This window comes from Takifugu rubripes, chromosome 15 (assembly GCF_901000725.2).
Source record: "Takifugu rubripes chromosome 15, fTakRub1.2, whole genome shotgun sequence".
Taxonomy (NCBI): Eukaryota; Metazoa; Chordata; class Actinopteri; order Tetraodontiformes; family Tetraodontidae; genus Takifugu; species Takifugu rubripes.
This window is the reverse complement of record NC_042299.1, coordinates 4,560,911-4,586,926: the sequence shown is the minus strand read 5'-3', so window position 1 is coordinate 4,586,926 and position 26,016 is coordinate 4,560,911. Positions and strand designations below refer to the sequence as shown.

The 26,016-nt window shown below is 41.1% G+C and overlaps 3 protein-coding genes across 7 annotated transcripts in view; all 3 read right to left on the bottom strand.

Annotated features, from left to right (window-relative positions):
- Window positions 1-11,775, bottom strand: part of srrm3 (serine/arginine repetitive matrix 3) — a 63,096-nt gene extending 51,321 nt beyond the window's left edge. Inside the window, exons 1-2 of the mRNA XM_029848785.1 lie at window positions 11,728-11,775; window positions 10,493-10,777 (exon numbers count right to left, since the gene is read on the bottom strand). The gene's annotated coding sequence lies outside the window, so the exon portion shown is untranslated. The remainder of the gene's footprint in view (window positions 1-10,492; window positions 10,778-11,727) is intronic.
- Window positions 11,776-12,043: 268 nt separating this feature from the next.
- Window positions 12,044-22,969, bottom strand: mlxipl (MLX interacting protein like). Of its 5 annotated transcripts, none has more exons than XR_003891064.1 (17): window positions 22,521-22,967; window positions 21,234-21,340; window positions 20,984-21,066; window positions 20,686-20,775; window positions 20,338-20,379; window positions 19,001-19,175; window positions 18,445-18,525; window positions 17,482-17,633; window positions 16,504-17,086; window positions 16,120-16,184; window positions 15,313-15,562; window positions 14,695-14,810; window positions 14,489-14,611; window positions 14,230-14,357; window positions 13,939-14,062; window positions 12,608-12,732; window positions 12,044-12,517 (listed from the first exon to the last, which is right to left on the bottom strand). XR_003891064.1 is itself a non-coding variant. In XM_011618013.2 (17 exons), exons 1-17 carry the CDS (start codon window positions 22,865-22,867, stop codon window positions 12,348-12,350), a joined length of 2,766 nt encoding a protein of 921 aa, XP_011616315.1. In that variant the 5' UTR covers window positions 22,868-22,964; the 3' UTR covers window positions 12,044-12,347. The 5 variants fall into 5 exon arrangements, 4 of the variants coding, with proteins under 4 accessions (XP_011616315.1, XP_011616316.1, XP_029704640.1 ...); XM_011618013.2 differs by having other exon boundaries at window positions 12,608-12,737; window positions 22,521-22,964; XM_011618014.2 differs by having other exon boundaries at window positions 12,608-12,737; window positions 16,504-17,056; window positions 22,521-22,964.
- A 300-nt stretch (window positions 22,970-23,269) lies between these two features.
- c1qbp (complement component 1, q subcomponent binding protein) lies at window positions 23,270-25,686 on the bottom strand. Its single transcript, XM_003976962.3, has 6 exons — window positions 25,275-25,686; window positions 24,638-24,788; window positions 24,481-24,571; window positions 24,284-24,379; window positions 24,069-24,194; window positions 23,270-23,759 (listed from the first exon to the last, which is right to left on the bottom strand). Exons 1-6 carry the CDS (start codon window positions 25,528-25,530, stop codon window positions 23,610-23,612), a joined length of 870 nt encoding a protein of 289 aa, XP_003977011.1. The 5' UTR covers window positions 25,531-25,686; the 3' UTR covers window positions 23,270-23,609.
- Between the last annotated feature and the right edge of the window lie 330 nt (window positions 25,687-26,016).

The window sequence follows — 26,016 nt, the reverse complement described above, 5'->3', positions numbered from 1 at the left end:
GAGACAAACTATTGCCACAATGAACATTCCAACCTGCCTCCTCCGATTACACATCTCCTCTGCCCATCTGTCAGGCAGGACTTCATTCTAGGGGAGGAAGATTCTACAGCATTAAAAACAGGCTCCAACACCTCTTGCTGCCAGTCTAAGCAGACATCCATATGCAGTATGAATCCAGTAATCCTCAATATCTCAAAGCCAGTACTTCTTGGGGTCCAAAGTGATGTTTGGGGAGCTAATCACTGCTGAGATTTGTTTACACATGCACATGCAGCTGAAACTGAAGCTGAGCAAAATCTTCAAAGGAGAGATTGGTCCAATAAACTGGGAGCAGGATTAGGTCATATTTCATAGGAGGCATCCCACAATAATCCCTGGCTTCTAAAAAACAGCAACTTTGTACTTTAATACATGGACTAGGTAGTAGAAGCATTTCTATAATTTGCCAGCATAGTGAGAGAAGGCAGCCAGAATATCGATTATGTATTTTCTAAAAAATAAAGCAATTTAATGAACACTTGATTGCTGTAGATGAGACTAATAGGACTTCAGAAGCTACTAATGCCAACAGAAGGACATGCATTTAGCAGACTGTCTTACTGCTAGTACTATAGACCTTAATTTCCTCTCTCAAGATCATGCCATGAGGGATGTGGTGTGATGTCACCTTCATTCATTTGTGCCCTGAACACACACACACACACACACACACACACACACAAAATTGTCCGCAAACATCTGTATTTTAAACATCCTTACACTTTAACTTCAATCATCTATAAATCCAACACTGAATCCAGAAGACAACCAGAGGAAATTGCAGACTGAGGTCAGGGGAGTTTGCTACTTTTCTTCAAATAGGCCACCGCTTGGTGCCTCAAAGGTTAGACAGAGCTCTCAGCAGAGGTGAAGTTAGAATACCAGAAATGCCACCATCACTAAACTAGTTCCAGACTGGGTCAATACTGACACAGTAGTTGCTGCATAGACCATCTTGATCAGGAGGTAGCAGCTGAAGTGGCTGTTTTCTCCTACGATGGATGAACAGATTACAAACGTGTTTCTACTGGCTCTGCACCTGCAGTCTTCTCAGCAGTCTCAATGCAAGTCCAAGTCATGACTTAAGTCTGGCCCTGCCACTCCTTACTGGACAGAAAGTGACAGTCACACCTGCAATGAGACCATGCCCCCGAAACATCGCACACGAGGCATTAGACAAACCAAGCACTAACAATAACATCCACTCATCCTGCTCGAGCTTCCCATATGGGCAGCAGACCTGATGAGTTTATTAATCCCCTGGGAGTTGGGGGACAGAGAAAGAGTTTGCAGCCATGCAATATCCACTGGCCAGGCGGCGAACCTGTAAAAGCACCGCCCATTCACCACTACTGCCATCTGTTTCCTGCCAGCTTTCTGGGTTAAGTCCCTGCTGAGCCTTCGTCTCTAGGCTCCTCCAGGTCACATGGAAAATTCCCAATCCTCTGTTACTGAACACAGGCTCTAAATATAAAATGTACATATTAACACAAGGGTGCATATCGGTTAACACTACCCTGCAACCTTTTCTAACACAGGGGATTGTGGATGAAGCCTGTGTTTATTATTATTATTACTATTATTACTATTATTATTACTATTACTACTACTAGTATTATTACTACTATTATTATTATTACTACTACTATTATTACTACTATTATTATTATTACTACAACTACTACTATTATTACTACTATTATTATTATTACTACAACTACTACTATTATTACTACTATTATTATATTACTAGTATTACTATTACAATTATTATTATCATTATTATTATTAGCATTGTTGTTGTTGTTGTTATTTAGTAAAGTTAGTAATTATTATATAATAATTAATTACATATTATTATTGTCCTCTGATGAATGAAAATGTCCAATGAAAATGAAGCAGCAACTTGTAGAATATCAGTTTGTAATTTGTGGAGACTTTGCTGATATTACACATACTGCTCTCAGATCTGGATTTCAACCAAAATGCTCCAGTTCACCACCTATTTTAGCCAGCACAAAGTCTGGAGACAGGTTCCTCAACCTTAACCAGCATCTCTACAGCTAAATAATTTAATCTTCTCTTCTGCTGTTGTTTAATAAATCTGTTAATAAAGAAAATGGAGCATAAAAAGATTTAAGTGCTATCACTATACAACTTCTCCTGGTAACATTTTCGTGTTTTAATTCATTAACATTGTGTTTTAATTAATAGTTTTGAAGCAGTGAATGACTTTTATACATGGATATTTTTCTGAACAAGCAGTATGTAACAGTATGCACAGGTCTGTGTAGATTCTCAATCATCCAGGTCATTGTATCCAAGGTAGTTTTCTATGTCAACTGGACTGGGTTTCTTCTCTTGAAGACGTTTCGCCTTCTATCCAGAAGGCTTCTTCAGTTCTGAAATCGCTGGGGAGAGAGCTTGAAAATATATAGCCCCTGTGGACCATCTGCATGCTAATGATCTGGGTGGTCACCTGAGAGTCGTTAGCAGGGTCGTTGGTCGGGTCGTTTACCTAGTTTCTGTTGAGATGTCTCCCCTTTGTCTGCTGGATCACATGGTGGTGAGTCACTGGGTCTCCTGGAATGGTGTGAATGTTTGTTTTGCTGTTGGAAGGAGTGGAGGACTGCATTGTATGTGGGTGATAGGAAGTGCCTTAGCCCACTACCTCTGTTTAAGGATGGTTTTTCCAATTTGACATGGATAGCTTCCTTGACACCCCTTTCAAACCAGCGGTCTTCTCTGGCCAGTATCCGTACTTGGCTGTCCTCGAAGGAGTGCCCACTCTCCTTTAAGTGTAAGTGGACTGCTGAATCCTGACCTGAAGAGGTGCGCGTCTGTGTTGTGCCATTCTTCTGTGGAGAGGTTGTTTGGTTTCCCCAATGTACAGTTCCTTGCATTTCTCCTGGCACTGTATAGCATAAACAACATTACTTTGTTTGGGTCTTGGTGTCTTGTCCTTTGGGTGTACTAACCTCTGTCTGAGAGCGTTGCTGGGTTTGAACTGAACCGGTATGTCGTGTTTCTGGAGGATCCTCCTCAGAGACTCCGGACAGGTAGGGGATCGAAACGCTGGGCCTTCACCAAAACCTCAAGAAAGTGAGACCCCAGCAAAGGAGAGGAGGAGAGAAACAAACGCAGCAGCGTTTCGATCCCCTACCTGTCCGGAGTCTCTGAGAAGTTTAGGAGGATCCTGACCTCTTCGGGTCAGGATTCAGCAGTCCACTTACACTTAAAGGAGACTGGGCACTCCTTCGAGGACAGCCAAGTACGGATACTGGCCAGAGAAGACCGCTGGTTCAAGGTCCCTAAAAGTTTGCTGGAAGAATGCAGGATTCTACAGTTTCCCCAGAAAGACAGACTGCTGCCAAAGGTTTGTTGATCCAGAGCAACCGTCTGGATATTTTGTAAAAAAAATTATGAAAAAGAATCGTGCTTTAAAGATTTAAAAAAAAAAAAAATCCACGTATTCAAATCTGTCAAGTTTTCTTACAATTATGGCCACCACTGTACTTTTTTCCCCCACACTGGGTGGGGGAAAAACAGGTAACAATAAAGCAGCATACTTTAAATCAAAAGTCTAAACTTTTAATCTGTTGGATTTGGATAGATCAATGATCCTGGTCAATCATCCAAAGGTCAAAAGACCTCAACAATTACAGCTCATGAACCTATATAATCTCATTGGGTACAGAATTTTGGGAAAGTGGTTGGCTAATTTTGTTGGCTAAGTGGGGGATGCTAAAGTAGCAGCATTTGTCGATCATTAAGAGAAGTGCAGAATATGAAGGACTTTTCTGGTATGCTCTGCTGATGCAACAAGGCCAAAAAGTCTGTAACACTTTTCTGTTAGGCAAGCCAGGCATTCATGATAAGACCTGTCAAAAATAAGAACCAACAAAAGTTCTTCTATGGCCACACTGGAACCTCACAGATAAAGGGACCGTCAGTGCATTTCTTTTATCATAATGGTTATTATGAGCGTCCCTAAATTGAAGCATTCTATTGCCAACAACAAATGGTCTTCTTTAAATACAAGAGAGAAACAAAAATGTCCCACTTTATCTCTATTATCATGCTAAAGCCTCCGCTATCACAGCGAGAGGGGCTTAACAGGAGAGCTGCAGCAGCAGCCCCTAAAGAACACACAGCCTCTACATCTGCAACACAACTTAAATATTGTCATTTCCTCTAGTCAGGATCCACAGAGCACAGTGAAGATAAACCTTGAATCAAGAGAAAATGGCTAATGGAATCCATAAATAGTTGCCATTTCGCTGCTGTGTGAACGTGATGGGCATTTCTGGTGGAGTTGCAGCCACTGTTGTTTTAATTCAGCAGCAGAAATGGCTTGCTTTCACTTAAGAAAGAACTGCAGAAGATCATAGTGCTCACTGAATCAAGTTTAGAAAACTGTAAAACTGAGAGGACGCTATGGAATCGACTCTATTGCAAGAACTAATCTGTTACTTATTCCATGTCTGATGCACCAGTTAGCAAAATACACTTTTCAACACGTTTCCATACAGTGACACAAATACCGTATTAGAGGCAGACTGAGTCCCAGGCGAGTCCATAACCTATATTCACCAAGGATTCTGAGGATTAATCAGGTCATGCTCTTCAGAATGACTATCAGAGGAGTTTGCATGTTCTTCAGCCTGGAGCCTACAATCAAGTCTCTCTCTCTCCTGTCTGTCCAACATTAGGCTTGAATTCCCAGTCTGGGAGTGTTCTTGTGGTCCTTGTCTGATAGAGGATCTAAATAATTCACGATCAGGTTAACTCTTTGTGAGAGGACAGCTGTTGCCATAAATGCGCAAAAGGTGTCCTTTATTATCTCAGGGAGGGAGCCACAATAGATTTTGTCAACAGCTGTAGAAATCTATCATTTTACACACAGTGAGGAACATTCATAGCACCTGTCTGGAACATTTTGGAAGAAAGCACAAACAATTTTTTTTAAAAGGACATTATACAGCAAAAATGACTGTCCTTTTCTGTTCTAGCAAAGGCAGTGCTTGATTACCAAATCCACTATGCGAATATGCCTGAGATGTTCATGTACATTTATTAACACAGTTAAATTTTCCTGATGTCATTTATGCTTGCAGGTTAATACAAACTATGTCTGACTGTGATGTCCTTCATTCGACAGTGTGATTGTAAAAAAAAAAATGGCAGTAATAGCGTAATGGACCAGGCACAGATGGACACTTCCACAGAAATTCAGGTCAGGTCATCATGTGTTGATGTGATCTAATTAATTATAACACATGTCCATATGTGTACCTTGTGTAGGTCCCCTGTAATTTAACAATGAAAGCAATCAAAGGCAAAACTAAACACTACCCACGCTCATATGTTGATCATTTTGCATGACCTATTTGTTGACTGTACTGCCTACGGAAGCTTCAGATGGAGCCACATCCAGCAAGATGCATATTTAACCAGACATGCAAAGAGCTGCAGAGACGACTGCTGCAACCAACATATTCACAAAGGGTTACACACTCATGCTACGACAGTATAAATGATCCTCCCTTCCCCCACACCCCAACACTGAAAAAATGAATGCAATCCTGCTTCCATTTCCCATAGAAAATCAAATAAAACGACGAACACAGCTCATTTGCAAGTATCAGACTGAGGCCAGTCCTACTTTCCATGTGGGATGACCCTGTCACCATTTACACTGACCCACTGACAGAATCAGACTATGGTTCTGTCACTGACCCAGCTACAGATGTGTGACTGGCACTGGGTCGGTGTAAATGGTTACAGAGCCAGACTATAATTTCTATGGTATTTGCATACCCCTGAAAACATTGTATTTACCCTTGGATAGGACAGCAATGGAGGTCACCACAGCTCCCTGCTCAGGTTCTCTCTCATTCCCTCATTAGAGAGCAGTTATCTGAGTCTCCTTCTTATGTTTGACTGCTCCTTTTCACCACTTCACCCATTTAGGATTATAGCAGGTTTGCAAAGACTATTGCAGGGACCAGGTCTCCCACTCACTCATTTGAATTAGCTGTATCACCATAGTAGGATTCACAGGACTTCCCCAGGAGACATCTATTTTAGTTTTAGGTATGGATGTTTAGACGGGTAGATGTGATGTGTGTTTGTTAAAGAATAGGATTGTCTGCTAATTCAGTGTAGCAGATGGTTTCATGCGAAGGGTGCGTTAGCCATGGCAGCTGCTCTCATTGCACCTCTCTCTGTTCTTTTCACCCGCAGACACACATACAAGCAGCACACACACTCCTGAAAAGTACACTAGTATCACCTGATAGCCTTGGACACTGATGCTCTACATTATTCATAAAGCTCCACAAAACCCCCAAAATACTCCAGTGATGGTGCATCTTACAACAAAAACCTCATGCTACTCTCTGATGTTGTTAATGAAATATTAGCCCAACAATAAGCCAAATGAGTGCAAGGGGGATGAAAGTGCCTCACCAGCACTCTTTGTCTTTGTCTCAATGCCCCCCTTCCCTTCTCTCTCCCTCCCTCCCTCTGAAGAAGAATTTCAAAGTAGCTCTAAAGTCAGGGGATCCCTTGAGGACAGAAACAGACAGACACATACACTCCAAAGATTAGTAACAAGCAGTCAGATGGTGGGGTTTGAGCAGTAACGGGGAAAGAACTTCAACTGAGTCTCACTACAGACGTCCAAAGCCTTTTCTCATGACTGCGTCGACACCAATGATGCAGTTTCATGTGTGCATTTTATCAACAATCATCAACAATTTATCACATGATGCATGTGAAGCCCAATCTTAAATTCAGTAATAATAGATCTGAGGATCTAATGAATAAAATATTCTGCTATTTAAATCTACCAGTAGGAGAGGACAAAGTCTGTTACAAACAACTGCCTGCCCCACAGGAGAAAAGAAGTTGAGCTAAAATTATTCAGGTTGAGTCCTTGATCTAAATTTTTCTACTGTTTTTCTGCTTCTTGATGAGGATGAATCTGGGGCTGAACTCACTTTGATCAGGAAATGAAGTTAGCATTCTCATCATTTTCCATGTTGCTTTAGTGTTCTCTGCAGCACAATGCTGACCTCCGACCTAAAGCCCCAATGTTGATGTACAAAGTGGAGACACATTTGAATGCCAAGCTTGATTCCAAAAGCTTCACCTAAATATCTTTATCTTGATACAAGAGAATCAGAGTCTGAATTGAATATCTTGGTGAGTCATTAGCTGCATCAGCTGCTTAAGAGCATGGAGATTAAGTTCCCATTGGTGGTTCAGGAGAAAAGAGGGAGCTATGGATACTGTGTGAGATAAAAAGGAAAGTGCCTTGGTGTGCTGATTTCAGCATCATGGTCATAGAGGGAGCCGCTGGGAAACAAAGACATTTATATCCTTATTCCATAGTTTCTGTGATGCTTGTTAACTGTAATTTAAAAAAAAAACAGGTGAAAAACTTGCATTAATTTGTAATGCACTAAAAAAAACTACATACATGCAGGTGTTGCATTTTGAAGCATATTATTTATGAATTATTTATGGTTGAAATCAGTAGAAAGAAAACAATAATAAGTGGACTTTAATAAGTGGAGGGTATGTAGTAAAGAAGAGAAATGTTAAATATCATGATTAGCTTACAATTATTGATGACAACTTACCAAGGTCCAGCCCCTAGTGAAGCCCCATGTCTTATGAATGTATCCCTCATTGTGAGCATTTGAAGAAAACAACAACTTAATATGAGGTATGCTTTACTGTGATAAAAAAAAAATCAAAAGGGAAGTCAGCACAGGTGTGTTTTTAGGGATGGTAAATGGTACACGAAGAGCGGGGTCCTATTTTCTTCTTGTCCTGAGCGCTGTGACACAGGCTGTGCTGCAAAGTGGAGGGGTGGGGGTTGGGGGCGGGGCTTTCTTACAGGGACAATTCATCTAGGGGGGGCTTAATGGAAAATAGAAAGGCACTACATTGTGTCTTATGAGAGGGCTGCTGCTGGGTCTGCTCAGCTGGTTTACCAAGCTGATCTTTTCCCACCAAAAAGAACCTGGTGCTAGAGCCAGCACTTAACTGGTTCTAACCTGGTACCTCCAAAGAACTGGTTTGATTTTTCATTGGCCGGCTCAAAAACAGTCAGAGGGGATCCAGTAAGGGATTTCACTAACGTTACCCTGATAAACTTGTCATCTGATAAAGAGCCTCAAACACAGACAAAAATAACATCCTTGTGGAAAGGCACTCTCCCTGAGTGGGGTTGATATCTAAAAAAAAGTAGATATTTGAATAAAATGGAGTGAAGCTGCCATCTGCAGTGAAACCGCAGTCAGCAATGTGCTGGTCATTAGCTAGCTAAGTGAGGCACATTTTCAAGGGGAATCAAGTTTAGTCTGTCGGACATTTGCTTCTGAGCAGTGATCTAACTAGGTAACATGACTCAAGTACCACTGTAAAGTGCCAACACTTTACTTGAATATTTCCTTTTCTGATATATGAAGCCTCCACTTCACAATCTTTCTTGTTTGAATGTGTGTTTGGTTATTTATTAAAATGTAAAACTGCTATAAATACTGTGCATTTGAAATCTATTTGCACAATGCTGGCTGGAGAAGCTATGCTGTCCCTGTGTATGAGTAAACTGCACTTTACAGAGCTAGTGCAGAATTTCCATTAGTAAAAATAAGCTTGGATCTTTAAAAACTTGGACCAGACCACAAGAGACAACTCATGCTCATTGAGTTTTGAGTCATCCCCCCGAGGGCTTTACTAACTGTTAGTAAAGAAGCTTTGTCAGGAGGTCTGGGACTGGAGGAGGAGGAAAAGAAGAATCGAAAATGAGAAGCATGCACCCATCTAGGGGAAGACAACAGGAAGGAATTGGGATGCAGAGGCTGGCTGAGGCTCCATGTGGTGAGGGAAGATGACGTGAGAATCCACTGAGATCCTGCAGAGCGGTGGTGGTGGTGATCATGGTATTACTGTTCCTCTAGGAACAATGAATGCAGGACAGGGAAAAGACAGATGCTAGTAAGAGAAAGAGACTGAGCTATAAGATGGCAGAGGAAGGTAGAACCACACTCTGTGAGCAGCTACAATCTAAGGCAACCTACTCCCTCCATCAAAACAAAATGAGAGGCTGCTTTCTGAGATTCTGTGTTTTTAGCTTGACGAGTACTGGGCATTCCAATATTTGCTAGCCTATTCTGCCACATACACATCGTGCTGACTTTCCCTATTTACTGAGCAACATGACAATCATTTCTCACCATGTCAGCAAAAAAACATTCCCCAGCTGTGATATGTCACAACATTGCCTCTCAGTCTGAACTTAAAAACCATTATAATATCTGAAATATTTTAAATTATAAATTTTACAATTTCTAGATTATATATTTGAATACATGCTACCGTTTGTAAAATCTTAAATAATTTGTTTAAACAGCAAATCTTTCCAAAAAATTAATTTCCTTCCCAAATACAAATCTAATTGTAAACCCAAGATCTAACATAAATTACTTTATTAAACACTGAATATTTAATTTACATATATACATTATATCATATGTAGAGATGGTTCAGAGCGCTCAAATTTTATTTATATTTTTTAAATGTAAAAAAAAAAAGAATCATTCCAATAGCCATTGCTTCTATTTTAAAATGTTCCTTGACCTTTCAGTTGCTGGCTGTTTGTTGATAATGATGATACTTCACAGAGAGTGCATATGTGATCATAAATCCCATCTCTGTAAATGAGCTTTGTTAAATTTGTGTGATGCAGTCATTTTTAATTTGGCCATTCATGAGAATCACTGCAGTTGGCAAATTAATTGCATGTCCACACGCAAGACAGGAACAGAATCCCGTCAGTATTCATGCAGGGAGCCACTAAAAATGACAGTAAATGTATATTATTACGTGAAAAGAGCATTTTCAATGTAGTGCGAGATCGTTTAGTAACTGTAATCATAAAAACCTTAAAAACAACTCCATAGAGTTACAAACTTCAGGTATTGAACCATTCTATTTGCGAGAACAGCAATCCTCCGCGCTGATCTGTTGGTCTTTAAGTGACTTTGAAATAAAAGGATGTGCAAACTAATGCGTTCATGGTTCAACCACAAAAAGAAATTGCAAGATGATAAGAGAGGTGGTAATATGACATGTCGGTCAGAAGCGGGGACAGTAGGAGGGACTGAAGCAGCAGCTGCCCACAGCGAGACAGCCAAAATCGAGCAGTTATAAAACGGCACCATCTGCGCAGCGGAGCCCAGCAGCTCCTGAACAATGGGGTCCGCTCTGCGCTCAGTAAACAACCAATGCGACAATTGGACAAGGCACCACATGGAAACGCAAAGGGCCCCAGATATACGGCCATCCAGCGTTCATAAAACAGGAATGAGAGCAGAGCAGATAACATCAATTCCTTCATCAACTTGATCCTTGATTCCGCTTCATCGGGAACTCTTACCTTTTGATGGCCGTCTTTCTCACTGTCAGTAGTGTTCCGGGCGGTTATCGGTGGGAACCTCTGCGTGTTCTCTTTATTAGGGAAGCGGTGGTGCTGGTACTGATGTTGAGCCTCGTCTTCCTCCGCTCGGCTCCTACTCGTAGTGCTGAAGTGGACAGCGCATCGACGAGCCGCAGGAACAAAAAGATCCACACTGCGCCGCTCCCACCTCACTGTCGCCCCCTGTCGGACGGGATGAAACTCTGCCGCAGCAAAGAGTAATCCCACAGAATGGAATGGCGACACCTAGCGTGCATAAACCACAATTTCCGAGTAATATTTTCATTTGCAAGACCCAGGCTGGTCAGTGTGTCAAGCTAAATAAAAAAAAAACAAAAGTGAAGATCATTCCGTTTAAAATAAGTGACATTATTATAGTATGGCCACTTCTGGCTTCCATTTTTTATGCTGGATTATTACAATCTTAATTTAGGGAATTGAACTATTAACCTTACTGATGCCACATGCCTGTGCTCTGGGTCAATTGAAAATGTGTGCAGTTAAAGATGCCTACACTTCGGTGGACCTTAAAGTGTTTAGGACAAGAGTTGGGTCTACAGAGCTTTGACTTAAAAAAATAAACTGATTTCCTACATGCATTAAGGAAATCTGTATAAAATTAATACTACCTCCATCCTCGTCCATAGTCTTGTCACCTCACGTTTAGATTACTGCAACTCCCTCCTCTTCGGTCTCCCTCAAAAATCTCTCCACAAGCTACAACTGGTCCATAATTCAGCTGCCCGCATCATCACCAAAACCCCATCTTCCCACCACATCTCCCCCATCCTACAACAACTCCACTGGCTTCCCATCACTTTCCGGATCCAGTACAAAATCCTTCTACTCACCTTCAGAGCCATCCATAAACTTGCCCCTCCTTACCTGTCTGACCTCCTCCACATTGCCATTCCAACACGCCCCCTCAGATCCTCCTCCTCCCTCAACCTCACTGTGCCCCGTCTACCTCAGGACCATGGGGGCCAGAGCTTTCAGTCGCTCTGCTCCTCACCTTTGGAACTCCTTACCACCAGACATTCGAAATATCGACTCTCTCCCCGTATTTAAATCAAACCTCAAAACACACCTTTTTCGTCTGGCTTACTCACTGCACCACCCTTAATTGTTTTCTTTGTTTAGGTTTATGATTATATGTTGCTTTGTTGATCTTATGTATGTATGTATGTTTCACCTACTATTTTCTTTTTTGTTGTAACTGGTGCTATTGCAACTGTTATTGAACTCTTAACTGTGAAGCTGACCTATGATTTTAAATTGTAAATAGTGTTTAACTGTTGCATAGTTGTACTGTAAAGTGTCCTTGGGTGTCTTGAAAGGCGCTTTGAAATAAAATCTATTATTATTATTTACTATGGTACATCTTAGCATCTATCATTACCAAAACCATCATTTCGTTTAAATCCTATGCTTTTCATTACGGAAAGTACAGGAAACCGTACACGTTATCAAGTTTGATCGGATAATAAGGAAAATAAATGTGAGCTGAAGACATCAAATTAAATATAATTCACTGTATTATATTCATTACTCCGTATGATCACCAAAAAAGTGGTTCAACAAAACAAAAACAAGGCTATCGATTGATTCAAGTTTGGCATTGTAGGGTATGTTTGTTATACCATTAAACGTGAAGCGTACTTAACATATATATTCTGTAATTGTGTTGTGGAAAATGTTCTCTATGCCATCAGTGAGTTTTAGTGTTTAGGTTTTATTAAACATTTACGGAGTTAAAGATCTCATCTAACACACTGCCTCCGCACTATGATGAATTTTCAGTCTCCAATGAGTCAGCTCAACAGTCACATGGGTGTATGCTGTCCCTAGTGGGGGGATGTAAGGAGTGTTCCAGGAGAGCAGAGTGGTCACTCTGGGTAACAGCAAGGGTGGCCTGCTCCGGGAGTAAGCTGGGGTCTGTCAGGATGGCTGTGGTGGTGCTCAGGAGACGGAGTGAACGCAGAACCACTAAGAGAATTAAGCAAACGCACAACATATCCAAAGATTCACTGGAAATACTGGACTCAGGCCTGTGTTGAGAACTTGCGTGTGACTCACTGGGTCTTAACGCAGGCAGTGAGCAGTGCTGGTCCAGCCAGGAGAGAGTAGATCTACAGAGCTCCTCCATGCTAGCTGTGGATACCATCCCATTGTAGGACTCAAACAGTGGCTCGATTATGATACTGAACTGACAGCGAGTTGAGGAAACATGTATATTAGAGCATTTATGCAAATTCCATTCAACTTTATTTAGAAACTGTCTGTTCAGGTTATTTGCAAAAAACCCAGGCCTGATGGCAGGCAGAGTAAAGGAGGAGTAGGTGAGATTGAGGACAGAAAGAGGAGATGGCACAGTTTATGTCATTGTTTAGGTATATAGTTTTAAACTGGGAGGGGGGGGGTAGCCATTATGGAACCCTAGAGCGAGTGATAAATGCAGCCCAATACAGAGAGAGAGAGAGAGAGAGAGAGAGAGAGAGAGAGAGGAGAGAGAGAGAGAGAGAGAGAGAGAGAGAGAGAGAGAGAGAGAGAGAGAGAGAGAGAGAGAGAGAGAGAGAGAGAGAGAGAGAGAGAGAGAGAGAGAGAGAGAGAGAGAGAAGAGAGAGAGAGAGAGAGAGAGAGAGAGAGAGAGAGAGAGAGAGAGAGAGAGAGAGAGAGATAGAGAGAGAGAGAGAGAGAGAGAGAGAGAGAGAGAGAGGAGAGAGAGAGAGAGAGAGAGAGAGAGGAGAGAAAAATTAAAGGAGAGAAGAAGAGAGGAGTCAAAAGGAAATCGTCGTCAAATTCTAAATCTTACAACAATAATGACATTTCTCGTTGAGATCAAGATTTGTGGGATTAGGGTAACACAGACAAAATAAACACTGGATAGAACTGTGGATTGTGGTTAAAAGACTATCAATATCACCTGTTTTGCTTTGTCTACCACCAGATGTGTTATTTAAATGACAGCTTTAACATTGAGCAATTTATACTTGATTGGGAAAATCATATTGGAAAGCCACATTAGCCATGTCTCAATTGTTACTGTTTATGTAGCAGGGACGTCAATAAGTTTATGGTAAATGCTGCTGATGTGACTCACAAGACATACTCTTAGAGAAGTTTGGGGATTTTTAGTTTAGATTTTCAGCAAATAGATCACTGGAGGAACAAGAAACCCCCTTCATATTTATAGAAATAAAATAACCCCAGCGTGTTCTTGTGATAAAAAACAAAGAGGATTAAATTGTACTCTGCTTCTTAAGCGGCAAAGCAGAAGGATTGGATAAACTCTTTAGCAAGTAGAAAACTCATGGACCAATATTACAGGATTCACACACACTCTCATTTGCAAAACGATCATTAATGTGCTCTCTTGTAATCCTGGGCTGTAGATTATATAAGGATACGATCCAGAACTTCCAGTTCTGCAGCGTCTGGGCCCGGACATACTCCTTGAACATCTGCCTCATGTGGTCAAAGCGTTGCTGTGTGATGGGAACACCAGTGGCTGGAAGTTGCAGTTGGCTCACACTGCAGAGAGAGATAGATGGAAAACAGCTGAAAAAGGTGTTATTGGCAGAAGTGGTGTCAGTTACATGTTTTATACTAGTTTCAACTTTCAACTAACTTGTTTGTATGGCCTTTAATTATAGCCAATGAATGAAAACAATTTTCAATAAAATTAGTTTGCTTCTCACTTGATGGCAGAGTTCAGGAGCTGGATCTCCTCTTTGAGTCTCTGAGTTTCCTCATGCAGCTGAGTTCTCTCCTGCTGCATCTTGTTGATGTACTCAGCGGTCTTCTGCAGTGTGGTGGCTTTACTGACCTGTGCCGGCAGACAGGGATTCCATGTCAGTGGCCTTAAACAATTGGGCACATGTTGGATGTTCAGCTACATTTACATTTTGCACCTCAGGGGCTCCTCGCACTACAGTGCCGCTTGTCTGCACACTGTACCTTTATGCTTGGCTGAGAGCTGAGCATTGCCACAAGATTATGTAAAGTGTCAAATCCCAGTTTGATGTTGAAACGCCGCTTCTGCTCTGCAGAAATGTGAGTGATTCTCCTGGTCTCTGTTTGCTGTAGACAACAAAAAAGACACATGCATGTTAAACTTAATTTGTCAAGCATGTGCACGAAAGCACCGAAACAACATCTCTTACCTTATCTGTTTCCATCTTTGCATGTCCCGAGAAGGATGCCGGTGTGGACTCTGGGGTGGGCATCTTATCTGTCAGGTTTGGTGGTGACGTTTGGCCTGGATGTTCTGGAAAACGAACTAAAGGATAATACTGTGGTTATGTATCAATTATATGTCACTTGTACAGAATAAACTTTTAAAATGGGAATGTTTGGTTGCAATTTACTCAACTTTTATAACAGATCCTAATAAATATGGCACAGATTACACTAGATAAAGCTTCTAAACCTTACAAATAACAATTCCCCACTAGACACCTTACATTTAGCAGTGCAGTTATAATCCATCAGTTTTGAACATTGAGTAATGGTGAGGTAGATTAATGAATGCCCATAAGTGATGGCTATTATTGACTGTCTTCAACTGTTTAGTTTATTTGTTTAATCCACTAAGCTTTGAATCTCTGCGTGTTAGGGGCAACCCTGTCAGAATTACTGTCAGATTATACGGTTTTTGCATACGCTATACTGTTCAGTGTGTTGACATGCTTAACATTTGTTTCTGTCACAGATGATCATTTCACAAGTAAATAAATGTAAATATCATCTGTACATGCATTAGAGAAGTTGCAGACTTGTACCAGTTAAGCTGTTCCCGTCTGTGGCATGCAGCTGGACAGGAGACAGTTTCTCAGTCTTGGGGACGAGGAGGGTTGCGCTATTGTGAGCTAAGCTGTGTGTGAGCAGAGCAGACACCGCCGAGTCGTTGGAGGGGAGTGTGAGGGAGGGCTGTGGGTTGTTCTGTGGCATCATCAATGGCATGCCGGCTGGCCAGTTGGCTCCATGATGCCGCAGGGGTAAAGCAGCATCAACATGTGCACTGCAGCTGGACTGTGAGTGACAATCTTTCATTAAAAGCACTCCATTTATTATACCTGATAATGATGTGGACATGACATTTCCAATTGAAATCCTAATGACAGCACAATTAATACACCGATTATTTAAGTTAAAAGCAGTGATTCGTCACATGTAATAAGAAAGCTTAAAATTAGACTATATAATATGGAGTACATGCATATGAAGAGTCATAATTATTGGGCTGCATCAATTTAAATTTAAAATGTTGGATAGTTTGACTGATGCATTTAACCTTTATGCCTTTTAACAACGTATCAAAACATAAACAACAAATCTTTAATGCTAATCTTCACCATTTAGATGAAGTAACAACTGGCTTTTGTTTCATCATTGGTGTTGTGGGATGGAAAGATAAAAAAATATCCGAATCCAAATCCTGCAGCAACCTAAATTCCAACATATGATGTCAGAGAAAAATGTGAAATCTAATAGCAACTTTGCTGGAATTCACACATATTTCAGTTATCAAGGCTAACACTAAGGTAGCCTTTTACAGAGGTAATAAACAATGTGCAATGCCGACTTACCGAGGAACTGGGAGTTGATGACCTCCGACCTTTGCCGGTCTGATCAAATCCAATTAATGGCTTTTCTGCAAACAAAATTAAATTAACTCAACTCATGTGGATAATAGATTGGCATATTTATGTATATTATTTTCATATTAAAAATAACTGGCATGTTCATTCTTTCATCTGTAAAGTCTTAAATGTTTTGTAACTTTATATACTCTCTTTAATTCTCATATTTTACTGTTATATTCAAATTCCCAGTTAAATGAGATTTCAAAAAGAGTTTATAAATTTTACTCTCCCTTTATCAGAACTCAAATTTAAGCTATAGTATATGCCTTAATTTAGTTATTATTAGTCTTTATCTTCCTATATGAATCACCAGTAGAAAAAACTCACGTTCACGGCTGCCAGAGGAGAGCAGCTTAGCCAAGGTGGGTGTGGGTGCGTAGCTAGCAGAAGGGCCCGATTGACCTCCAGAGGGGCCAGCCCTCCTCACCCCTCCTGACTTTTGTTTGTGCTTGCCTCTGACCTCTGTCACAGCCATCGGCTCCAGTACCGGGAAGCAGTCAGTCACAGTGACGGGTGGAAGCATCGTGAGTGGGTCAGATGGGAAACCCAGAGAGAAGCCAGGTGTCTGGTGGTATGTGCCCTCTGTCTGATGGAGGCCAGTAGCCTGGTACCCAAAGCCCTGAACCCCCACAGTGGAGGCAGTGTGTGTGATGACAGTGGGTGTGACGCTGATGGCTGTGCAGTAACTGTACTTGTGGCACGGGAGCGGGTGCATAAAAGTTACGGCTGAGGAGGTTGGCTGGTCGATGCTGCTTGCGTACACGACTGAATCGGCTGGATCAGGATAGGACTGATGTTCAAACAGCAAGCTGCCCAATGTTTGGTATTCCCCACAAGCCTGGTCTGACCTGGTCTGGACTGGCTGGCTGTTAGATGATGGCTGTGACACACTCACAGAGGGCAGAGCAGGCTGGTTAAAGACTGTTTTAGTGACTGAAAAATAACTGGGTTAATAAATGACTCATTCTTTAGTAAAGGCAAAATATCCCATCAAAGTTCTTTGATAACCAGCTACGTAGATCAGACATATTAATGCTGTTTATTATATTTTAGATATCTCTTCAGAATTACAGTAAAAATAACTTAAAACTACTGGAGTTAGATTTTTTTTCTCTAAATATTAGCGTGGACAAATTGTAAGTTAAATATTTTGTCATTTGAGCAGGGTCCAACCCAAACCCTTTATTCTTTTGAGAACTGTAGATAAGTAGAGGACCTATTAGTAAATACACTTTATATAATTCCACCAAAGCTGAGTCCAGTGTTAATCTAAGACGCAGGAGGATCTATTTACAGGAGTACTACCTGAGCCAGCTGGGTGTTGAAGAGTAATGGAGGTGCTGTAACCACAGGGGAGGGGGCCGGGGTGAACTCTGTGCCGGTTGAATTCTCAAAATAACCACAGTCAGCAAATGTAGACTGTTCAGAGGGCTGGCCCCGGTGGCCCATAAAGATGTCTGAGGAAAACATGCAAACAAGCAGCTTATCAGACAGTTAATGATTGGTCATTGGCTCAATGACATAACTAACATCTAATTGCTGCACCAGATGTGTCTACAGAATATTTCTTTCATGTACTGTTGACTTTGAGGTGATCATTTGACCCCTCCTCATTAGCTCAAATGACACTTGGTACACCTCCTGAAATGATCCTTCAACCTTTTCTTTTTCTCTGTATGACACAACCTTGTCAACCTTGATTAAATGTTTCAATATTTTTATGCATCTGATGAATATCACAAAATCTCTGATCAACAGTAAATCCCGCCTTTTGATTTTGCAATTTCATTCTGTGCAGGTTTTCCTATAGTTACTTGTTCCAACTAAGAACACAAAAAGTTAGGATGCAAAACAGAGAAAACCAATTGGACTGTGATGTTGTAGTGATGTTTTTTGGTATCTGGTATTTTTAGCTCCACGCCCGCAACAGCGGTTTTTAAATCCAACCATTACCCACCAACTAGACTGCAGCAATCCGAAATTAAGCATGGTGACATTTGCAGTGCTGTAAAATCCAACTGTTGGGTGGGTTTCACTAAAAAGGGAAACTCGTGACTGCATTGTTCTGGGAGATATTCACTGACTCTCCTGACCTGGCAAGCAAGAAAGAAGCACTGAGCTCTGTCCATTGACCTTAGCTACTAAAACACAAATCATGAACGTTCATGGTAACACTGCCTCTCCTGGTAATAGCTCTCTGCTGCAACATCACATTCATGTTAACTGAGATGAGATGGAGGGAGGGAGGGAGGGAGGGATGACAGGTACCTGGTATATCCATGAAATCATCCAGGTTGGGCTGGAGCGGCATCAGGCCTGGCTGGATCATATCTGCATTGCTGGTGTACACTGAGGAGGAGGGAACAGAAGATCTCAAACTACATTCATTAACAATTACGTGAAGATAGATCCTGAGTAAGTTGGCACATGGAACACATCTACCACATCTTTGAGTGGCATATTGAGGGAGAATTACTAAAAATCGCTGTTAAATTCAAGACAAATACATGACACCCATTCACAAAAGAAATACTTATTTGAATGATCACAACTGACAAAGCAAACAAGTTGTGCTAGATGCCATATCTGTATGGTACCTAGCACAAATGGTCATAACAGAATGCAAACATGTTAATAGACTAAATATCATATGAAACTTGATAAAAGAAGGTCTGAAGAATTTTGCTTCGCTTTCTCTTGCGTTTTGTTATTTCGCTTCAGATACTGCAGCTGATTGAACAGCCAGGCTGATTGAATACTGTCAGCCGTGTGATGCTGCATTTCAGGAAATTGCAAGTCAAGTCATGGCTTAGAGACTACTCACCTTCATGTCGGTCACTGGCCCAGGGACACGGCTTCTGTGTCATGGTGAACAGTGTGTCAGAGATATCGGACAGAAGGCAGTCCAGATCAAACATGTGGGCCTCCACTGGCGTGGCCTCGGGTTCCGGGTACATCTGATTGGTCCACTTCTCCAGCTTTGCCTGGCAGATCTGACCCTAGAGTGTAACAAACACAGTTTAAAACCCTCAAACCAACTTTGAGCAACACATAGAGTTAGAGAAAAGTATGCAGTAAATGGAAATCTGCATTTGTTGCAATAATCATCCTATTATTATTATTACTGATACAGTTGACCACAGTGACTTCCACTACGATGTATGAATACATCCAGTGTACTTGCCCGTTTCCCCAAACGTTCTCTTCAGTCCACCTTTAAAAAAATCACACAAGAGGAAGCTTTCCCCACGGTCTTCCCTCTCATCATCTTGTTTTTAGCCTCCACTTCTAAGTGCGAGGCCACATTTATAGGGAGGCCAAGACTGAGCCGGAAACCATACTGATTATGTCAGCGCACACGCCTTCACCTCATAATTCATTCCTTAATTTTCTCAACAATTGGTTTCCTTTGAGGCTGAACGCAAGTGTGCAAGTAGAAATGAAGTAAGATTGTTGTGTGCCTTTGTACCTGTATGTTAGTGTGTGGGCGGGTGTGTGTATGATGCATAATGAAAAGCAGTTCTGACACATTGTTAAAAAAACACTGGCCCCTTATGGGTTATCATTATGTTTACTTTTTTCATTTCTTTATTTTGAGGTTTCACCAATTTAACAAGCACAGCAGCCTTTTGTCCCTGACCTAATTCTGTTACACTCACGTGCCCAAAACAGGCAAACGGAAGCAAGGCCCTGGCCAATGTTTGACTGAAGCAGAAAACATGTACTGTACATGTGCCTGCTATTTCCTGCTTCCAACAGGCACATTTGAGGGTTTCCCTGAATTAGGCTGCTGTGACATCACGGTGAAACTCAGCGGCGCTCCGCTACTCAACATTTACAAGTAGGTCAGATTTGATTAAAAAGACATTAAACTCTGCAGTTGTTAACAAGCGACATTGTCACTGGTGGGAATCAGTATGTCAGGTTCCTATAAATTCAGGGCCATGACGCAAGTTATTTTGCACGTTTTCTTTTTTTTTTTTATGCCTCTAGTGGACCGAGGAAGACTAAATCAGTACCGGTACACTAAAAATAGCAGCTTGTTCAACTTCCAACTACTTCTACACAGGAATAACACAAACAATTACAGGGGAATTTGAGTAAATTGATCAAACTCACATTTCAAAAAGTCAAACTATTGAACTGGAACTCTGGTCATACCTGGTGCAGGATTGAGAGGATATCATCCTTCTTTTTCTGCAACTGTTAAAGACAAGAAGGTGGACAGTGTGAAGTATATCTGACTGGTCAAATGACTGAATGGTAATTTGTGTTTCTGATTATTCACAAACTGTTGTGTTGTACTAAGTAAAACTGGTAGGACAGAGACAAAAAATAAATGTCATATTACCAGTGGTGTGTTTGATTCCTGGAGCTTGTATAATAATTAATATGTTAACAGAATTGGATAAAAAAGTACTTCCAAATTAGCACTCAACTTGAAAGTTTTTCCAAATCTAATCGGATGTCAAATATCAACTGGTTAATTTTGAAAAATAAAGTGCTCACCCTCTTCTTGTAGTAGATCCTCCACTTGTGATATTCCTTGATCACCACCTCAATCCTTCGCTTCCAGTAGCTGCCCTCCATCACAATCGCCTGTTGATGCAAGGTGGAAATACACACATTTGAACACACAGGCGCACGCATCCGCAACCATCTGAGTGGGACACAACAATCACAACTCCACAAATATCGAGGTTGGTTTACTATCTAACAGGATACAGAGATTTCTCTATTTTAATTGTGATTTTTTTTTTCAGCCTGTGAATCTTTTTTTTCTTTAGTAAACATGTGTTTTACTCACCTCAGGCTTCCCATGGGAATCAGCCTCAGAGCCCTCCAGTGGGGTGACAAACCCACAAACTGGATTCTTCCTCTTCTCCAGATCTAAACACAGCAGAGGCAACACATACGAAACACAGGGATTGATTAAACCAAAAAGTTTTTTTTCAACTGGATACATTTGTCTTTTACTCCACATCTCTATCTGATTCTTAGTAAAAATCCACAGCAGAAATGATCAACTTGACAAGGTGAGCAGCTGGGGGACTCACACTGAATGAACCAAGCTCTCCAGATGGCATTATTCAGACGGATCTTATCTCTCCACAGTAAGCGCAGGCCCTTAAAAGACTTCCATTTAGGGGACACTATCTTGCCACTGCAAGACACAGTCATTTATTTTTTGCATAAACATCCACATTTTGTGAAAGGAAAACTCTTTACTGATTTGGTTCTTTGATTTGGTTCTACTGATTTGGTTCAGTCTATTAGAAATTCTGTCCTAATTGTGATAAATGACCCCCCCCCCCCCCACCACACACACACACACACACACACACACACACACACACACACACACGCACACACACACACCCATCGTCCCTCAGGGTGCTGAGTGCTGAGGAGTCTCTCTAATGTGAGATGCTTGGAGCGTTGCTAGGAACCCTAGATGAGGGTCACTCAAAACACCAGAGATAACATATTAGTGGAAAAAACAAAATGGTTTGCAGTGAAGCCAGTTAACTCACTCATCTGTTTAATGATGAAGACTCCAGCGGAGTAGCAGTTTAACCAAAAAACACAAGATATCACTTCTTTATCTGCCTATTTGACTGTTTACATGTCAGATTTCTGTTGTCCATTATTCAGGTAGACTATTTTCCCAGGATTCATCCTTTTTACCTCCCTCCTCATCTTTATGATGATGGCATCATTAATACATAAATGTAATAATACTCTTTATGAGATAATGACACAGGTCAGGTGTTGATGCCTACTTTGGCCTTCCATCATCTACTTTGCCAATGTGGGCAGCTGCACAGTTTTACATTAATTATATTATGCTGGTTTATTAAATGAGTTGACGTTACAAGTGAATGTGTAACATGTAGTTTGCCACTCTCATTTTATATTTAATTACATCTGATCTCTGATCTCATAAAACTGTTCTGTGGTCTCTTTTACAGCTTATCTATGTTCTAGCTGCAGGGTTTTTTGTTTGACTTAATTTAAAAGGAAGCAGAGTGTCCCAAAGTTTTTTACTGTGTTGCCAAAAGGAGTCAAAGTCCATTTTCCAGTTTTCAAGCTGTTGCTTAAGAGTCTAAAATAACTATAGAGCCACAGACAAAACCCAATAATAAAGTAAGTATCAAAGTACAATTTATGTCCGTTTAAAATCTACTTTTAACACAGCTTATTAGTAATTTTAAATCTGTCTGAATGTATATCGGATGCGTAAAAGGCAAGTAAAGTTAATTTCTGGGGTAAATCCTTTTATTCAGCCTGAATAAAAATGGAATGAGAGAGCATGGAAATAAAGTTTGCACTAGCTGACCCACCTGTAGGCCAGGGACATGCAGTCGAACAGGCGTGTCAGAGTTGGGTCAATGCTGAGGCTCCCGGAGCTGAGGGGCCCGTACCGGTACGTCTGACACCAAGTTCTGTTCACCGTGTCGAAGTCGTACTTCAGAAAGCCCCCGCTTCTTCTCCTACGAAGCGCCAAGTCGTTGTGGGGCGACGACACCATGAAGTGTCCGCTGTGGATGACCTGAGAGCGGGGTAAAGAGCCGCTGGAGGCTCCGGTACCGGCGACACGGGCGGCTTCTCCGTCCGCTTCGGAGTCCGAGTCCGAGAAGTCCTGGAGGTGGTTTCGTCGGGCGGAACAGCTTTTGCCTTTACACGCCATTGTGTGCTGTCAACCTTTAACCTGGGCCACAGAACGCCCGACAAACTGGACTTTCTCCTCAACAGAGCTTCCGACAGGCTAATTAATGGAGCACAGCAGCGGCCCCATCGGTCAGGTGATAACACTGCCTGGTGACAGGAGCCATCTGAGGGGGCCCTCCTCACAGTCCATTCAAGAACTGCTACCAGATTCACTTCATTTCTTAATACATATGTAGTTTAACATGACTGTGCCTCTGCAATAACTTTAAAAATGTGGTTTTGATGTCTTTAGTTGAAGATTTAAATATGCAGCCAGCATTCATCCATGTAAACACATGTCTTCAGTGAATAAAAATCAGAGGTAATAAATGTAATTTAAAAAGTTAATAAGGTAAAGTAATAAGACCATAAATCCTTCCAATAATATCAAACATTTTTATTTGACACCTTTCTAGAGATACATTGAAATTTGCCATACAAAGTCTTCCCATGTTTTGATCGGAGAAAAGTCTGGATTATTTAACAGGAACTTTCTAAGCTCAGTAGCTGTTAATATGAATGTAAGGATTTTAATTCAGTGATGTGTTTTTACTGTTTGGAGTTCATTTTCACAGAGTCACTGACAGAAAAGCAAGCTATCTACAGTTTTATTTCTCATTCATCAGTCCTGTACCACATGCTTTACTCTCACCTTACCATCAACAGTGCAACTGACCTAAGATGGGTTTTAAATAAAGGATGAATTAAGCAAAGAGTTCACATTAATTACATTTGACAAAGCCCTGGAGCTCTTCAAGGAACTTGATGTATTCTTGATGCTCCACTGCAGTGCTGAGCTCCATCAATTCATCGGCAAAGGTGTTGTCAACTCCCCGATCAGCCAGAAAGTCCATAAGGTGGTCGTAAAGGGCCTGAAAAACAAAGCATGTTTGCATAAATATGTAATCAAAGTTGAGGATAGTCTTAAAGTACTTCAAACTATATATAGTTATATCTCTATATATATTTATAGATAGCTATGGACGGACGGACAGATCCTGTAGAATTAAGTTGGTCTGTGTACACCATCCAGTTGGTACCAGAAAGTGATCCAGTTATTTTGGAACCTCTTTCAGAACCTCTGATAGTTGCAACACATTGAACTAAACCGAATACTGAGTGGAAGCACAGCTTTAAATTCTGATCATTGTCTATCTATGCATTGATAAACAAGTCATTACCCAGTCCAGGGAGTCTGTGTTTAGTGTATAACTGGTTTCCTTCCAGTCCAAGTCTCCTTCAGGCTGGAAACTAACCTCACGAATGGCAAAGATTTCACTTTGCTCCTCTCCTTCACCATGGCTGATCTACACAAAAGACCTATAATTACTACTGAGCATAAACCTGAATAGAGAATATTCAGATATGATGTTTGATTATATTGCTGTGTGCTTACTTCATCTTCAGAGAAGTGGCAGTCAAACACCAAGGAATGTTTTGAAGTCTGTTTTGTGACTTCAACAACAAAATTTGGTGCAGACACTATTTCAGACTGGAAACAGGAAAAGAGAAAAGGTTTTTAAGTGAGAACTTTTCTTATTTTCTAATCTGGGCTAATGGTCACCTGTGAAAGCATCATTCATTCCAGCTCACCTTTTCTTCTAATTTCTGCTGTCCTCCTTGCTCAACCTCATCCTCAAAGTTTGGAGGAATGCTGTTATTGACATTGAACGTGACAGTGATTCTGTAATGAAAGCCAAATTAACACATTTGAGTACCAGTCAGAGAATTCATAGTGTCCCAGCCTTACTTTTCTCCAGACATATTCCTGGTGAGTTTAGCCTCTGTTCCATTCATCTCAAGATCCCACCCTCCAGACATCTTTGGAAGACTTTTGTTTTTCTGGAGCTTCTCCTCCTCTTTGATTTCATCAGACAAAAAATCACCAAATGCTTTGTCACCTGGGGAAATGGTTAATAAAGAGTTTCATCAAATAACCTTTGTTCGGACAATTCTCACTCACTGTCTAGAAATATCCGTTATATTTGCAAAGTAACTTGATTAACTATTTAAAGATGCAAAAGTGCAAATATAATCACTTTGCACAGGAGACGCTTCATTTAGCCTTTACCACAACCACACAACGCATCACCAGTCCTTACACAAAAGAGTTCCGTGTTTTTTCCATCAGTTCTGATACAAGCAATAAAATGAGGACAGGTTTCAAGGTGAGCGCTACATTTAGCCTCCTATAGCCATGGGATGCAGAGCTCATCCAGTAGAACGTCTACATTACCGGTATTATCGACTTAAACTCTCAGCCAGGCAAACTTATAGGTCATCATCAACCAATGCAACAATGTGTCAAGAAGTTTTTATTGAACAAAGCTCGATTGTCGTTGATAGTGAGCTAGTTATCGTGCTAGCTTGGATCTATGTTAGCTTACCTTCTGTGTGTAGTGCTCCGCATCCACACGACACCGACGGGTATATCACTTTAGAACTGAACAGTTTGGGTCTGTATCCCGTGGAGGTGCCGTTGTTACTTAGCATCCAGAGAGCCCGGGTTATGGGCTGAGTCGTTACCGAACATGGGGAGCACAGTGCCGCGCAGCTGAAAGGCAGAGTCCGGGTTGTAGCCGAGCTGGTGGCAGAAGAAACGCGAACCGCGGCTCCAGCCGCACGAACAATGTGTTTCAGCATGGCTGGATGAGACGAAATGAGAATAGAATTAAATTGATAATAGTTTTTAGAGACGAGCTCGCCCCAAGTTCTGACACTACTGACAGATGACGAAAAACACGTGTGGAAGGACACATTGACCTGTCGTAACTTAACTATAACCTGTGAACCGGAAATAGTTCCTCAAAAATGCAGCACGATTTTTTTAAAATTTTATTTTATTTTATTTAAAAATCCTAATGCTGTGGTAGACCTATTACACGGGTTATGGGCATGTCAAATTTGAATTCGCAACATAATATTCTATTAAGTCTGTGCCTAAAAATAAACGACTGTATGTTAAACAGCGTCTCCAGTGGTTGAAATGTCAAATAGACGCCCATTCGATGGATCACAGAATCTGCATTTTACAGGGGAGGGTAACATTTGCTCTAGAAATGTAGTGGAGTATTTCAGTAATTTTTACATAAATATTCAAATTGAAAAGAATATTCACTTTAATACAAT